The 18041-nt window shown below is 33.3% G+C and overlaps 2 protein-coding genes across 8 annotated transcripts in view; both read left to right on the top strand.

The window, feature by feature from the left end:
• Window positions 1-15155, top strand: part of LOC110818655 (putative GTP diphosphokinase RSH2, chloroplastic) — a 57427-nt gene extending 42272 nt beyond the window's left edge. For 4 of the 7 annotated variants that reach the window (XM_088219873.1, XM_088219877.1, XM_088219882.1 and 1 more), the window contains 6 exons: window positions 273-335; window positions 425-669; window positions 755-884; window positions 1688-1780; window positions 12556-12741; window positions 14642-15155. In XM_088219873.1, coding sequence (XP_088075999.1) covers window positions 273-335; window positions 425-669; window positions 755-884; window positions 1688-1780; window positions 12556-12741; window positions 14642-14935 — 1011 coding nt within the window. In that variant the 3' untranslated portion in view covers window positions 14936-15155. Of the gene's footprint in view, window positions 1-272; window positions 336-424; window positions 670-754; window positions 885-1687; window positions 1781-9867; window positions 10683-12275; window positions 12314-12555; window positions 12742-14641 lie in introns of those variants that run through there. The other 3 variants (XM_088219894.1, XM_088219901.1, XM_088219888.1) reach the window with 3 other exon arrangements.
• A 1244-nt stretch (window positions 15156-16399) lies between these two features.
• Window positions 16400-18041, top strand: LOC148269220 (anthocyanidin 3-O-glucosyltransferase UFGT-like). Its single transcript, XM_088221632.1, has 2 exons — window positions 16400-16869; window positions 17072-18041. The coding sequence occupies exons 1-2, from the start codon at window positions 16401-16403 to the stop codon at window positions 17965-17967; spliced, it is 1365 nt and encodes a 454-aa protein (XP_088077758.1). The 5' UTR covers window position 16400; the 3' UTR covers window positions 17968-18041.

Here is an 18041-nt window from a genome sequence, read left to right as displayed (position 1 = left end):
TTCTCTTGATTTTTTTTCTCTTTTCTTTCTCTTGTTAATAAAGTTTTTCTTTTCTATATAAAAAGGCTAAAATGTAAATGTATAGATTTGATTTTGTGTACGAAAAGAGTTTCACCATCAAAACAAATTGTATTGAGATCTTTCCCAACACAGTTAAATCTAGGTGAAGCTTGAGCTTGATGTTTAGTTGCTAGTTAAGTCTTTAAGTCCTAAGGTTTTCCTTGAAACTGAACTTCCATTTTAGACCTAAAACGTTCCTTTACTAATTGCAGTCTCTGCACACTGCAGTACAAGGTCCTGACAGCTCACCTTTAGAAGTGCAAATAAGAACACAGGTGCAGAACTCTATCTACTGATTTCTCATTGTTGCAATTCTATTAGTGTGCATAATAGGTGATACCTCAACCATTTTATTTTTCTGCAGAAAATGCATGAGTATGCAGAGCATGGACTTGCAGCCCATTGGCTTTACAAAGAAACTGGCAGCAACATGCCTGCAATAAACAGTTTTGGTGAATCTGAAATAGAAGAATCCCCATATCTCTCTAAAGATGTGGAGGACCGTAATTCTATGGAGTATGATTTGTTTCTGAAGTATAATTCCTTGAAAGAAGGACACCCAGTCCTAAGAGTGGAAGGAAGCCACTTGCTTGCTGCAGTTATCGTCAGGTAAATGATAATTTCATTGCTAATATATATATTATGCATCATAAGCTTTTTCTTTCATATAGTGTATCGTAAGTTGCATTTTCAGAGTTGATAAAGATGGAAGAGAGTTGCTTGTTGCTGTGAGCTTTGGACTGGCTGCTTCTGAAGCCGTAGCTGAGAGAAGATCTTCTTTCCAAACAAAGAGATGGGAGGCTTATGCAAGGTTATACAAGAAGGTTCTGTTCTTCACTTCTAATCTTCATTACTCTGTCAATAAATCTGAGTATTATCCAAGAAAGTGATTTACTATTTCTGAAATTCTGTATTAGTGAACATCATTTCTTATTTTCGAAGCTTGGTAAACCAGGGGAAAGGACAAAAATGGGACTGTTTTCAGGCAGGATCTCTTGATGGCTTCTAAGTTCTGATATATACAATTAAATTATTAGATAGAGGTAAAAGAAGTAGAAAAACAAAGAACAAGACATCCTCCTAAGGAAACAAAAAGGCTGAAAGGGCTTCACATAAGTTATGATGGCGTGGTCAGTTGAAATTTATGGTTTGTGAGGCTACTTTTTGCAGTAGGTTATGATGTTGGAACAAAAATTTATGATAATATTATGAATAAAGTCAGACTCTGTTACCAATTGATGCAGGACAAAAGAGAATGTGAGCAGAATACTTGGAGAAACTTTATTAAGAACCACAAAGTTGGAGATCTTGATCTCGATAATCAAATTAATAATTTGATATTTTGTATGATGACCATTTGAATTGTCTAGCAATAAACTTGGATATCTGATTTAATAAGTACCAAAAATACAGTCAAAATAGGATATCTTAAGTCTATGTAGGAATTCCACTAAATAGAAGATAGCTAATTAATTAAATGTTATAATAAAAAAGTAGAAAAATTAAATCTTCTTATTTCTTTTAATGTAAAACTTCTTGATGCGTATATTTCTCTTTATTGGTTCTAGAGCAGTAGCTTGGTGGGAACGACCTTATTTGTTCTAATGCTTCTGGCTTGGCTTTGCAGGTTTCAGATGAGTGGTGGTGTGAGCCAGGACATGGGGACTGGTGTACTTGCCTTGAGAAGTATACATTGTGTCGAGATGGTATGTACCACAAGGTATGTTCATGCACTAAAGAAAAATACAGAACTTTTTCTTCCAATTTTAAATGTCAGATGTTTGAGGATGCAATGCTTGCTTTTTGCAATTTTGCACATAATAAATTGTAAAATAATCCACGATCTTGAAAGTTTATTATCAGAATCTTTTATGCTCATATACATATAGTCTGTACATAATATATTTGTTTAACTATCTTTAATATGTGTATCATGTAAAATTAAAAAATATTACTAGAAGGATCAGAAATAGTGCAAGAGAATAACATATCCTCCTCTAAAAGTAAGAAAGAAAAAATAACAAATAAAAATATTTAATACAAAAGTAAAATCCACTCCCTTTGTGAAGTTGATAAACCCCCCAAAACAAAGTGTTAATCCGAAGTGAAGCAAAGAAAACCAGTCTATCTCAAAGAAGCTTGGGGTGTGTGAAATGATTTTATAAAAGTTATCCCCCTTGTTTCCAGCTAGAAGACCCATAATTTAGAAAAGATATCCCTCTAAATAAAACTTTAGCTCATTATTTTTTCTCAAGCACTCATAACTTTGTAGATATAGAACTTTCAAGGGCAAGGGAACAAACACAAGAAACATCAACCATAGTAAATAGTATATCTATAGGTTTAAAGGCACTTTACAGTTAAAAATCAAATGCCTGTTAGACTTACGGTTCTACTAGCACGCGCAATAAGCATTCATAGATAGAGCTTGATTTAATCTGTGACCATGCAGCAAATTATTCACACTTATTTGGTTTAGACTTTGTTAAAGATAGAGTAAATTGAGTTAAAAGGTATAAGAGTAAATTATACTATTTTTAATTAATTGTAGTTATTATGTGTTTCTTTTTTCTTTCTAGAAAAACTATATATATATATATGTTGTAATATTCAATAAAATACACATAAAGACTATTCTTAACATGGTATTAGAGATTAGATTAAAGAAACTCTAATCTCCATTACAAACCCTATTGGCCTTTACTGCCGAAATAGATAAGAAAAGCCATAAAAATGTTAGGTCAGCCTTCATAGCTGGTGACTGTTGACTAGCTGGCAGCACTAGTAGCAGCAAAATCGGCCTTCATCGCTAGCACCAGAACCATCATGTATGGACTGCCCCTCTGCCACAGCCACTTTCCTCTAATCCCTCTCTGCCATGCAAAAGGCCCCCCAAATGCAGTCACATAGTTGTGCATCAGATCCCTTAGTTGCAGTCTTCTTTAGCTGCACATCTAGATGCAGCCGCAATGTTAGGTCACAAACCTAGCCATGGCCACCACCTCAGTTCTCTCTCGATTGCACAAACGTAACGCCACACAGCTCCATCAGCCATGCAGCAGACACGATCCCCAGCAATGTGCAACTCTCCACCATTGGCACAAAGTTCTCTTGGTCGCCTTCATCGCGACTAGATGCAAGTGACTTCCTCTGAACGAGAGCTCCATTACCGGCTGCTTTTGGCTAGGAGCTTTAAAGTGACTAGATGAGCCGCATTAATGGATGCGACGAATAGCAGGCACAAACAAACGGTCCGCCGCTCCTGCTACACGCTGAGTTGACTCATTGAGTTGATTTTGTGAGTTCCTATTCCAAGTTGATTCAGGGATATGACTCAATGAGTCAGTGCACAGCTTAATTAGTTGCAACCTGCAGATTCCCTCCTCATGCAGCCACATGTGGAGATAAGATTCTTCCAATAATTCTTTTTTAAAAGATTCGGACGTAAAATCCTAAGTTACTAGAGTAAATCCCAACATAGCAACATCACATCTTAGTAAATTCAAATTGGAGATTGAAAGACCAAGTTTTGAGTCCTTTAAGAAACAAGTATGTACTAATTTATCAGTCACGCCTCTGTTTGGTACAACATGGGAATTCTAATATAAAATCAAAATAGAAATGATTTAAATGAAATCATAAAAATATATGTCGTACACTTTATTTTCCTGGGATTGTAGTTCAATTGGTCAGAGCACTGTCCTGCCAAGGGGAAGCTGCAGTCAGTCCCGACAGATTCAAAAAAAATACATCAACCTCTCCTTTTCTATGAATAAGGGATACAAATGGTTCCAATAGTATCTTTGTTTTTTTTCTTTTTTCATTTCTCATCAAACAAATATGGCACACTCAGGTACGGCTTTTACCTTACATGAACTAAGTGCCTCGGAGAAATCCTTTAAAAATTCTCAAACTATAGACTCAGAAATCACAGATAATATGACCAATACTTCTAAATATTTTCATACATGTCCTCCAGGTACATATTATAAAAATTTGTCATTGTAGATGATTCCTTCAATACTATTGCCGGCAAAGTGTATTCTATATCTCCCAATTGTGTACTAGTTTTTTTTGTCAAAAAATTATTACAAGACTTCAACTGCAAAGTACTATTTAACTATTGTCGTTGTAACTTTTAAAATCAAAATTTGGAGAAGATAATTAGATGTGATGAATATATAAATGAACTATACTACTTAGATGTACTTGGGGATCCTTCTTTGCTATTGCTACCAACTCCTCACACAAGATTTAACTTCACTATAAAAGGTTTGGGCATCTGTCTTTTTCTATTTTAAAGGATATGTTTTCTTCATTATTTAAAAATTCAGAATATGAAAATTTATACTATGATAACTGAGTTTGTAAAAGTATGAGCGTGTGATATTTCTTATTAGTAATAAATGAAATTTAGTTTCGTCTTTATTAAATTCACATTGATATTTTTGAACCAACTCACACGCCTAATATTTTTTAGGTTCGATGGTTTGTGTCATTTGTTGACGATTGCTTTAGAATCACCTAATTGTTCTTATAAAAAAACCAAATATGATATTAGTCATATATCCTAGTTCTACAATATAATAAAAACTCAATTTGGATCACTCATAAAAAATATTTTACCAACAATGCTAAAATTTTTTTTGATCACGCATTTTCTCATTCTTCTATCAGGAAAGAATTTTTTATGAATCATTATACGTCCATACTTCACAATATAATCGAATAGTAGAATGTAAGAATAATCACCTCTTAACCACTACCATAACTTTTTTTTTCTAAAATAATGTTCTAAAATAATGTTAGAGCAAAATTGTCCTTACTGCCACCTGCGTTATTAACTGTGAGTTTGTAAAAGTATGAGCGTGTGATATTTTATTAGTAATAAATGAAATTTAGTTTCGTCTTTATTAAATTTACATTGATATTTTTGAACCAACTCACAAACCTAATATCTTTTGGACTCGATGGTTTGTGTCATTTGTTGACGATTGCCTTAAAATTACCTAATTGTTTTTATAAAAAAACCAAATATAATATTAGTCATATTATCCTAGTTCTGCAATATAATAAAAACTCAATTTGGATCACTCATAAAAAAACTTTTACCAACAATCTAAAAATTTTTTTGATCACGCATTTTCTCATTCTTCTATCAGGACAGAATTCTTTATTAATCATCATGCGTCCATACTTCACAATATAATCGAATAGTAGAATGTAAGAATAATCACCTCTTAACCACTACCATAACTTTTCTTTTCTAAAATAATATTGGAGTAAAATTGTCCTTACTGCCACCTGCGTTATTAACTGTGAGTTTGTAAAAGTATGAGTGTGTGATATTTCCTATTAGTAATAAATGAAGTTTAGTTTCGTCTTTATTAAATTTACATTGATATTTTTGAACCAACTCACAAACCTAATATTTTTTGGACTCGATGGTTTGTGTCATTTGTTGACAATTGCCTTAGAATCACCTAATTGTTTTTATAAAAAACCAAATATAATATTAGTCATATTATCCTAGTTCTGCAATATAATAAAAACTCAATTTGGATCACTCATAAAAAATCTTTTACCAACAATACTAAAAATTTTTTTGACTATGTATTTTCTCATTCTTCTATCAGGAAAGAATTCTTTATGAATAATCATGCGTCCATACTTCACAATATAATCGAATAGTAGAATGTAAGAATAATCACCTCTTAACCACTACCATAACTTTTCTTTTCTAAAATAATGTTCTAAAATAATATCGGAGCAAAACTGTCCTTACTGCTACCTGCGTTATTAATCATCTGTATATAAGTGTTCTTGAGTTTAAAAGTTCTCTCGAAACACTTTAACAGTTTCACTTAGCAATAAATATCATAATCCATCTTGTCCATTGGTTATTTGGATGTGTTGCTTTTCTACATTTTCATTCTCACCAAAAAGGAAAATTTGATCCTCGAGGATTATAAAATGTGTATTTATGGAGTACTCCTACAAAGGAGTACAAATATTATCATCTGACCATCTAAAATTTTATGTATTTGCGGATGTCATATGTGTTGAATAAAAATCTTATTTCACCAAATCTTATCTTCAGGTGGAGGCTATGTTGGAAGATAAACATACATAATTCGTAATGGATTTTAGTCTACCATTTTTGCCACACACTTAAAGACTATGACCATAAGAGAATGTTCCCAACCCACCAGAAAACTCACTACTACAAGAAAACTTTCAAAAATCCATCCTTTCAAGAGATCATATTAAATTCTAGGTTTTCTTAGGTAAATATAAAGAGGAAGATACTGAGCACTAAGTCAAAACCGGTTCAAGAATCCAACCTTGATATTGGAACTTAGGTAAATAGCAAAAAAACTTGTACAGTTATCTGATAATGATAGTGCACTTCATAAAGGTACAAGAGAATGCATTAAACACCCTTTTGTATCCTATATCAAATTTGTGTAATTTAATAAGTGTTCATAAACCCATAAAACTTTTCTCATAAGTTTAAATAATGAGTATATTCGTAATATAGTATCCTGCAAAAAATGAAAAAAGTATGTTATGAGTATAGAAATACAGGCACTTGAAAAGAACTATAATTGGGAAATAGTGGATCTACCCAAAGGTAAGAAACTATTGGGATGCAAACGAATTTTCTCAATCAAATATAATGCAGATGGGACAATTGAGAGATATAAAGTGAAACTGGTGGTAAAAGATATATATAGACATATGGAATAAACTATTAGGAGAAATTCGCATCGATAACTAAGACTAACTGTGCAAATCTTCTTGTCATTAGTTGCTTATTTTGATTGGTAGTTAGAATAGTTTGATATAAAAAATGTCTTCTTGCATGGAGATTTATAAGAAGAAATCTACATAGATATTCCACAAAGCTTTGACGACCAAATAAGATATATAAGCTAAAGAATATGCTCTGTATGGACCAAGCAATTGCCAAGAACATGGTTTGACATGTTTGTAAGGGTAATGCTAGACCTAGGATTTAAACTGACTTAGGGAGATCATACTCTGTTAATCAAACACTTAGAGTCAGGGGGGGTTACAGGTCTCATACTATACGTTGATGACATTGTCATAACGGAGAATGATGAAAAAGAACAATGCATGCTAAGATAATTTTAGCAAAAGAATTTGAATTTAAGGAATTAGACAAACTGAAATATATTTTTAGGAGTTGAAGTTACCTGCTCTAAAACTAAAATTTTTAATTCTCAACAGAAATATATTTATGATATACTAAAAATCACTAGCAAGCTAGCATGCAAAGGTGTTAGCACTCTTATTGATCCTCATAATAAATTAGGAATAATGGAAGAAGATACACTAATAAACAAGGAAATGTATTAGAGATTAGTTGAGAAATTAATTTACCACAAGAGACCAGACATGATATATGAAATAAGTATTAAAATCCAATTTTTGTATAATCCGAAAGAAGTGTACTTACAAATAACCTACAGAATACTGCAATACTTAAAAAAGTCATCTAGAAAAAAAAATTATATTTAAGAAAAATGAAAAATTGCTCTTAGAAGTCTATATTGATGCAGATTCTGTAGGATCAATTGTAAACAGAAGATTTATTATAGGTTACTGTATATTCCTTGTAGGTAAGTTAATCGCCTAGAAAAGTAATAAATAAAATGAAGTTGAAAGATCAAGTGCAGAATTAAAGTTCCGGATAATGATGCAAGGGGTATATGAACTATTATGGATAGAGAAAATTTTGGACGATCTTATAATCAATTGGGAAAACTTATTGTGACAAGCCCACCATAAACATCGTTCACAATCTGGTACAACACAAATGGACCAAACACATTGAGATCCACAGATATTTCATAAAAAGAAAACTTAACAACGAGCTAATATGTACTCAATACATGTCTATCAATTCTCAATTGGTAGATGTCTTAACTAAATGTATAAATAATTCAACACTCCAAACTTTTATTGACAAGTTAGAGATGAACAACATATACTCCCTAACTTGAGTGGAGAAGATTCCAACATCCATTCAAGAGAGAAGAGTCATAATTTATGTTAATTTACAAATTTTTATTTTATTATTTTCTTTAAAGTCTTAGATAGGAATTCAAGATAAGTTTCTTAAATTTTAGAATTTGATTTTTATTGTAATTCTTATGGTCTTCATCTATAAATAGGCCCTAATTGTAATGATTGTAATCATTTAAGTTTGAAATCAATAAAATTAAACTTTTTAAATTTTGGTTAGCCGCTGGTACGTTGTTGTTTAGGGAAGTTTTTTCAACCTTCTTGTTGAGTGGGGAGTTGATGTTTATTCATCAAGATAATTTGTAGCGTTTTTATCAATTTCATTTGAATAAGATCTCTAAAGAAAAGACATATTTGTAGAAAGATGGTCATCTGATCAATACATTATGCAAGACATGGGAGCATTGTGAAAAGGGTCTATGAATGGGAGAAAAGCTAGGAAAAAGAGAGGATTCAGCTAACCAATTGTTTTATGTAAATTTTGAAGTCAAGACCAAGTAGAATATGAGGGCTTTCATCTGGAAAGGGGAAAAGCATGTGAGGTTATTGACTAGCACAATGTAGAAAGCTGGGATGGATTTATCTCGCTGCTTAGTACAAGTCACTCCTCTTTTAAGCAGCACTTGAAAGAGCCTGGCATCTCCCAGCATCCCAAGTGAGGAGGCAATGTATCTGGATTAGTTAAGTTGTGATCTTGGAAACTGTTGGAAAGGAAACTTTTAACAGCCTTTTTTATCTGTCAAGCTTGATATTGTTGTGTTAAAATCGTCCTTGCAAAGCAGGTCTTCTTTTCTCTGTTGGCAGGGAGGCAGACGGGTTGGGTAAGGGGGCATCTAGGGGGAGGGGAGGAGTTATTTGGTGTTCATGTGAATATAGATCTTGTTTTAACATTAAATAAGGGACAATATATTTCCTCACATAACTCCTTCCACCTTTTACTTGTTGGAAAACCCTGTAGAAATTTCTGGTTTTTGGATTTAACTACAATTAGGTCCATTAGTTTGAAAACAAATGACCTAGTCCCTATGTTTTATACAAATACGATAACTCAGTTTGATGAGCTATTAAAATAACAATCAAAGCACAAATCAGTCCTTTTTCTTAGAAGATATAAAAAAAACTCATATATAAAAGAAAAGGCACGAGACTTGAAGAAAATGAAAAAATCTCGGCCAAACTTTGGAGAATTGGTATTTGAATAGAGTGACTGACTAAACTCAAGTCTCCAGTTTCAATCAAGATTCTTGCATTTTCTGTAAGATTTAACTTTTTTATCTTTTTACAGAATCTTGTCATGTATCCTCTTGGAAAAAAAGAAATATATTTCTAGTGGTGATTTTAACATCCGCATTAGTTTATTGGACTGAGTAGTAATTCTTGTTTAAAACAAAAAGACTAGATTGTAATTTTTCAAACTAATGGACCCCATTGTGATTAGGTTCAAAATTGGAAAATCTTCTGTTGACTTTTGGAAAAAAATTAAATAATTGTATTTCTCACTCTTTAAATTATTATATTAAGGATGTTTGTAAAACTTTTATTTTTCTGATAGGATAATTTTTATTCAAATTAGATTTCTGATTCTATAAGATTATTATTTTCATAAAATTCTAATTATATAATATTAAATAATTAAATAATAAAATAAAATAATTAACTAATAAAATATAGTATTCAACACCCCCCATTAAGTTAGTGTTAAGGATATCTTTAATGCTTAACTTGCAGATCAAGTTCTAAAAAATTATTTTACAGTTTACCAGTGCTGAAAGATGCCAAAAAAAGTGTTGCAAACTGGAACTCGATTTTTCAGGTAGCAGCCTCGGCTCGACTTGACTCAAAACGACTCGACCCGGCTCAAAACGGCTCGACTTGATTCAAAATAGCTCAGCCTAGCATAAATAGTCGGCTCGAAACGGCTCGGATTTGGCTCTAAAACAACTCGGCCTCGGCTTTAAAACGGCTCGGGCTCTACCGGAGCACCACACAACTCATGCACCAACGAATGCCATGTCACCGGACCAACATGCACTGCTGTCGGAAATACCACCGCACACAACCACCAAAATCTCATGCACCTCCACACGCTGCCGCTGGCCACCACTTGCCGCTGGTGGAAATCACCGAAAACCACACAGAACATGCCAGCGAGTTCAGATCTGGCACGGATCTGGTGAGATCGCCCCAAAAATGCACTAATTCTGCCTTCGCGCAAAGCGGACTGCTGCAGCTGGGTCTTTTTCTCCAACGAGCTCCACTGCATGATCTGTCTCTGGCTCTTCTGGTTTCACACAGACGTTGCGGTCTCTTCTTCTCTGGCCCTCTGGTTTCACCAAAGCTCATCTCACCTTCCAGGCCATGCATGGTTCGTCTGTTCCAACTGCACACACAGGCTGTGTTCCTCCTCATGCGCGTGGATCTGCTTCTTCCTCTTCAGGCCACACCGCCGAACAGCGTACCAGCTTCGTCTGGTTGCAGATCTGTCAACAGCCGCTGTCCCCGCTGCTGTATCATCTCTCTCTAATCTGACCTGTTATGAGACTCCAACGTTGTTCAAGGTGGTGATAAAAGTAGATTTGAATAAATGGATATTAATCTAACCTATTGTAATATTGTTGTTTTTTATAGAAAAATAATAATTTTATTTTTTATCATTTAAATTGTTACATTTAAAGTATTTATAGAATTTCTATCATACTGATAGAGAAATTCTTACTCTATTATATTTCTAATTATATCAGATTATTATTTTTATAGAATTTTAATTATATAATACCAAATAATTAAATAATAAAATATTAAAATATTGTAGTTAATATTCCCTCTCAAGTTGGTACAGGGATATCTCTCATACCCAATTTGTATATCAAACTTTGAAAAGTCATTTTGCAGTTTATTAATGCCAAAGGATGTAAAAAAAAGTGCTGCAAACTGGAATCAGATTTGTTAGGCAGCAGCTCGGATCGACTCAACCCAAAATGATTTGGCCGGGTTCAAAATGGCTCAACCCGACTCAAAATGGCTCGATCTAACATAAAACGACTTGAGTTCAAAACACCTCAGGTTCAGCTCTAAAACGGTCTGGGCTTGACTTTAAAACGACTCCGGCTCTACCGGAGTACCACACGAGTTCTCATGCGCTGACGAACGCCATGTCACCATACCATCATGTGCTGCCGCTGGAAATACCACCTCGCGCAACCACCATATTCTCACACGCTTCCACGCATCACTGCCGACCACCACTTGCTGCCAGCAAAAATCACCGAAAACCAAACAGAACACGCTGGTGGGTTCAGATCCGGCACGGATCTGGTGAGATTGCGCCGAAAATGCATTGATTCTGCCTTCGCACGAAGCGGCCGCCACTGTTGGGTCTTCTTCTCCGACAAGCTTCGCCACGTGATCTGTCTCCGGCTCTTCTGGTTTCGCACAGACCGTGCGGTCTCTTCTTCTCCGGCCCTCTGGTTTTGCCGAAGCTCGTCTCCCCTTCCAGACCGCGCATGGTTCGTCTTCTCCAACGGCCCGCACAGGCTGTCTTCCTCCTCACGCACGCAGATCTGCTTCTTCCTCTTCAGGCCGCGCCGATGAACATCGTATCAGTTTCGTCTGGTTGCAGATCTGTCAACAGTCACTGCCGTTTCATCTCTCTTTGATCTGATCTGTGATGAGACTCCGACGCTGTTTAGAGTGGTGATAAGGGTATATTTGAATTAATGGGTACTAATCCAGTCTATTGTATTATTTTAGAGTTTGAAGAAAATTTTAAAATTAAAATTTTAAAATAATTTTATTTGACTTTGATATTATGTTCATTTTTTTAAAAAAATTAAATAATTTTACTTTTCACTTATTTAATTATTATATTTAAAGTATTTATACAATTTTTATTTTACTAATAAGTTAATTCTTATTTTATTAGATTTTTAATTTTATGAAATTATTATTTTTATAAAATTTTAATTATATAATATTAAATAATTAGATAATAAATTAAAATAATTAACTAATAAAATAAAATATGTTACTCAACGACTTTTGATAATTTACCTCATGTTTACTAGGTTCTTCAATTCCATACGGCTGATAGGAGCCACAGCTTTCAGTTTTTTTGTTATATTTTATATAATTCATCTTTCCCTACCTTTTATTGTGTTTGAAAGATGTGAGAATTTCATGAATGATATCAAAATGTGATGAGGTAATTCTTGGTAGATGGAATGCAGAAATTAATAGTCATCTAAAAATGCGATGATGTAATTCTGGATAGATGCAATGCAGAAATTAATAGCATGCCCAAACATTCGAAAGGATCTTGAAATTCTTTTGAGTAACTTCATTTACCTACCTTTTTAGGATTTCTAAATTTCTACGTGGTTAAACATTCAATGGTTCACTGGACTTTCTCTGAGAAGTTTACTATATTTACTTTTTTGCCTGCAGCAAGACCAATTTGAGCGCCTTCTACCAACCTTCATCCAGGTTATTGATTTAACTGATCAAGAAGAATCTGAATACTGGGCTGTTGTTTCTGCTATATTTGAAGGAAAACCCGTTGACTCTATTGCATCAAAATCAAATGCAGACTATGTAATTTCAACTTCTACGGAGACAAGCATCAATAACAAGGTTTGTTGTCAATCAACTTATCCTCTCTAAATCCATTCTGTTAGTGAGTAGTAAAGGCTAATAGATGCAGGACTGAAACAGAAAATAAAGAGAGTTTAAATACGTAGTTTGGAAATAAATAAAATTTAGGTCAGAAACAGAAAATAAAATCGGCCATAGGAAATTAGAAATCAACATAAAAAAATATAAAAAAAGACTAGGCTTAAAGAGAGAGTTTAGACAGAACATCTGAATAATGAACACAATGAAAAATAATAAGGAACTGATCCTAACAAAAAAAAATTTTATTCATCATCGTCTATTCTCTTTTTTATGGCAGCTACTAGTCTTTAGTAAAAATTAACTAAAACTAATAAAAAATTTATAAACTAAAAATTTTTAAATATTCTAATTCTTATAATATTTAAGATCAACATAAGCAGAAAAATAAAATATCATGATGCCCAAATAAATCTAAATAAATTTCAAATACAAAAATAATAATAATTATTACAAAAAAGAAATCTTTCATTGGAAACTTATTTTAATATTATTTTGTTCTTTACCATTTTATTCTACTTAGTGAAAACTTGATCTTGAGTCTTTTGAAGTGACAAAGCATCAAGATAATAAAGGCTCCAACATGCTTTTCAAAATCTTCAGAAAGCCGAGGTTTTCTATAGTTTCCCTAGAAAAATTAAAAGTTAACAAAAATTATTGTTTCCTTTGGATCTTCTTGGCCACCTTATGGTTTTGCTCACTGGAAATATTCAGATCTAGTGATCTTCCAGCTTCATCAAAACTGGGAGGTTATATTTCGCTCCCATAGGTGGTTTTGGTTTCTTGTTGATTTTTTTTCCTATTGTATATTATTCTTCTATACATATTGTTTTCTCTCCTTTTCTAATAATATTCTTTTTCTAATTGAAAAAAAAAACTGCTTTAAAATTAACGCTTCATTAAGCATAGGCAAAGCTTGGCGCAGTAGAAGTAATGGGTGCCTGCTTATATAAGATTAGTTAAAAACTGTTATATGAGAAAATGAGGAAAATAAACATATCAAGTATGAGAAGACACCAAAAAAGATGGTCTAAAATGCCATCTAAAATCTTGACATTTCTTTAGTAGATAAATAGGTATACTATAGTCATGACACTGCAAGTGTGGCCATATATTAAAAGAATAATTTCATGTTAATCAAGAATGTCTAGAATGTCATCTAAATCCTCTGCCTTACAAGGATGATGACACTTTTTATAAGACGGTGACCCTTAACACATCTAAATCCTCTGGCACTAATGATTTTTTGTCTTAAATTTGGATATATTCAATGCTTCATATTCTTTGAGGATTAAGAGAAACTTTTTGGCTACCTGTTCCATGTTCAGTTGATTTTCTTATATCTAGTTATTTTATTTATGTCTTGCATGTTTTACAAGATGTAAATTATCCCGTATTTGCTGATAATACGTAATTTTTCAGTATCATGAATAATCAGTAAGTGGGAGGGATAGATTTGCTGCTGAGAAACTAGTTTAATATACATTTTCTGCAATTGAGAAAAATGAAAATCTTTTTAGAGTCTTTTTCCGTTTATTTTGGTAAATTTTAGCCGTATCTTATTTGAGAGAATCTATTGAAGAATCCATTTGGATCCTTTATCTGGCATATGTTGCCCAAGGCATTTCACAAGGTCCCTTTATTATTACAAAATCTCCCACCAATCAACATGTCTCATTGTGGAGTGGCTACCATTTTATGTTTTTAATACATGCACTATGTTTGTATTGATTTAAACAGATTCCGGAATGGAACTGCATTTTTTCCCTGTTGGAAGCCCTTCTTACTATGATCGGTGGTGTATTTTTAATCCGTTCACCATGAGTTCGTGGCTGATATCTAAGCTTAATTTTGTATTTAGGTGCGTTTACTGAGGACAATGCTTCAGTGGGAAGAGCAACTTCGTTCTGAATCAAGTCTTGGCCAAATAAAGAAAAGGGAAGCACCTAATGGAGATACTGATTCTGGCTTCCTTGGGGAAATTGTAATCGTATGTTGGCCCGATGGTGAGATAATGAGGTTGAGGACAGGTAGCACCGCAGCTGATGCTGCCAGAAGAGCAGGCCTAGAGGGAAAGCTCGTTGTTGTTAATGGTCAGCTGGTATTGCCTAACACGGAGCTTAAAGATGGTGATGTAGTTGAAGTAAGGTTGTAAATATATAAGGCATAATTGATTGGTTCACTTTGTATTCATGGCATGTCTCCTTAGGTATAATTGATTAGTTAGTAGCATAAGGTAGATCCTTCAATGTCGATTTTAGTTTAATTAAATCTCATCTTTTGGGGATCTGGGATATTGTCAAACCTTGTGGATATTTCAGTGTAAATATGTCAGCCTTCACCACTTAAATGAAATGGTGAAGAATTCTATTTTAGTTTCCTTTGCAAGTGATGAATTCTATTTTATGGTGCTTCCAAAATATCATATTTCTCTATTTAGTTTTTTTTATATAATATAATAGTTAAACTACATTTTTACAATAATCAATAGTTACAATATACTATTGAATAATTAGCGCAAAAGGTTATTAAATTACTATGAAACATTAATAAATTTCACATACAACCATAGTACCTTCAAGCTACTAGGAATTTTGATTGGTTAAATTTTCAATTAGTGTTTTTTTTTTCTTTTTGTTTATTTTTTAAAAAAAGGGGAAAAGAGAAGGGAATATTAAAAATTTGACATAAAACTTAATTAACATATTTAAATTTTGTCATCAAACTCGATAGAGTAATTTTTTTATATAATTTTAAAATACATTTATGTCTTTTAAAACATTATAAATTTGAGTAGTATTTTTGTTTTTTTTTTTCATATAATTTACATAAAATTTAATTCAATTTTACTAAATCTTTGAATTTTTTTACCACAACCAAATTTTATGGTAATCAATGTAACCAGTCCTAAATTTATATTAATTAATGTCGTATATAAATTAAGGGTAACCTTTTAAATGATTATGCAATAATTAACATAAAACAAGGCAAACAAAATATTTTTGGCTTGAAATATTACAAGTATAATGAAAAAAAAATGATATATTCTTAAAATAAATGGTAGCTTAAGTTTTTAAAAATAATTAATATAATAGGTTATATAAGATTAAGCTAACCGCTGGCTAAGTGGTAATTAGTTTTCTCTGATAAATAAAATAAGAGAGTAAATAAAAAATATTAGAATCTCTGAGGATAAAAGTACAGGGTTGTATCAGGTTTTGGAATTGTGTGTGCCTGATATATAAAGATATATTTTTTATTTTTATTATTTTTAATAAAAATAGTAAAAGTAAAAATAATAACGTATTAGATTATTTTTAAAATACTATTTAAATTTTTTAAAATAAATTATTTTATAAATGTAAATTTCTTATATATTTTATCAATAAATCCATAAGTAAACATTTATAAATTTAAAAAGAAAACTTATTCTCACGTACAAAAATAAAGCTTGAATTTTTGTACGTTAAATAATTACCACGTGCTTCCGGAAACAACCCACCATTCCAATTCTTCAATCTTCAACTCCCAGGGGGTTGGACGTCAGTATCTAGGGTATATATCTATATATAATATATGTATATATCTATGTAAATATGCAAGCTCCCCGAGGCAAAATCATGTCGCAGGCTCACGTAGCGGTTCTGGCCTTTCCCTTTGGGACTCATGCAGCCCCGTTGGCGGCCATGACCCGCCAGCTAGCTACTGCAGCTGCAGACACCATCTTCTCCTTCATCAGCACTCAACAATCCAACTCTTCAAACTTCTCCAACCACCACCTCAATAATCTAAAACCCTACAACGTCACTGATGGTGTCCCGGAGGGCTATGTCTTCCTCGGCAAGCCCCAGGAATCCATTGAGCTGTTCTTGAAATCTGCTCCGGTTAATTTCAGAAACTCCATTAAAATCGCCGAGGTGGAGACGGGAAGGAATGTGAGCTGTTTGATTAGTGATGCCTTCTTCTGGTTTGCTCAGCAGATGGCGAGGGAGATGGAGGTGCCTTGGATACCCTTTTGGACTTCAGGACCTTGCTCACTCTCTGTTCATCTTTACACTGATCTCATTCGCAAAAAAATTTTCCTTCCAGGTAATCTTTTTCGTTTCTCTCTCTCTCTCTCTCTCTCTCTCTTCCCTTAACTTTATCATCTTTCATGAACATTAATAAGATAAAATAAGGTAAGGTAAGATGACGGGTTGTGCTAAATAAGATGAGAAAATATCTTAATGTGTTGATCAATTCAACTATTGTTAACTAACTGTTTGATTTTGTTGAAACCTATGGAATACAGGTGACTGTCAGCATAAAGATGATACCTTGAGCTTCATTCCTGGAATGTCTAAGATATTAATTGGCGACCTTCCTGAAGGAATAGTGTTTGGCAAATTGGAATCAGTTTTTTCACAGATGTTGCATCAAATGGCAATAGCTTTGCCACAAGCAGATGCAGTGTGTATAAACTCTTGGGAAGAATTAGACTTTGTCATAACAAATGATTTAAAGTCCAAGTTCAAAAAATTCTTCAGCATTGGACCCCTTAATCTAGTATTATCATCACCATTACCATTATCAGACGATAAATATAGTTGCCTAACATGGCTTGATAACAAGAACCCTGGTTCTGTTGCATATATAAGCTTTGGCACAGTAATAACACCTCCGGCTGCTGAGCTTATCGAACTAGCTGAGGGCTTGGAGAGAAGCCATGTGCCCTTTATATGGTCACTTGGTGACAATGCAAAGACATATTTACCATGTGGGTTTCTTGAGAGGACTAAATCACATGGGATGGTGGTGCCATGGGCTCCTCAAATGCAAATATTGTATCATGATGCTGTTGGAGTTTTCGTGACACATTGCGGATGGAACTCGTTGTTGGAGAGCATAGTAGGAGGGGTGCCCATGATTTGTAGGCCGTTTTTTGGAGATCAGAGACTTAATGGAAGGATAATTGAGGGTGTATGGGAGGTTGGAGTGGAAGTGGAGGGTGGGAAGTTTACTAATGATGGATTTAGGAGATGTTTGGATATGATTTTGTTCCAAGAAAAAGGGAAGAAAATGAAGGAGAAAATTAGAGAAGTTGGATTACTTGCTCATAAGGCCATTTCCTTAAAAGGGAGTTCCACTGTTGACTTTATAGCACTATTGGAATTACTATCAACCCAAAAAGTTACTGTTAAAAATTAGTTATATAGATTTTAAATAAATGAAAGTATTTAGTTTTATAAGATCCATGTACACATACATGGATTGTTATGTGA

Source organism: Carica papaya, chromosome 1 (assembly GCF_054855325.1).
Source record: "Carica papaya isolate Zhongbai chromosome 1, ASM5485532v1, whole genome shotgun sequence".
Taxonomy (NCBI): domain Eukaryota; kingdom Viridiplantae; phylum Streptophyta; class Magnoliopsida; order Brassicales; family Caricaceae; genus Carica; species Carica papaya.
The sequence above is the reverse complement of the archived record's forward strand: the minus strand, read 5'-3'. Positions and strand labels throughout refer to the sequence as shown.

Bases quoted from the DNA above. Each gene is read 5' to 3' on its own strand.
- LOC148269220 (XM_088221632.1), top strand. From the start codon at position 16,401: ATGTCGCAGGCTCACGTAGCGGTTCTGGCCTTTCCCTTTGGGACTCAT. The intron at 16,870-17,071 runs GTAATCTTTTTC...TATGGAATACAG, and splicing joins CAAAAAAATTTTCCTTCCAG to GTGACTGTCAGCATAAAGAT.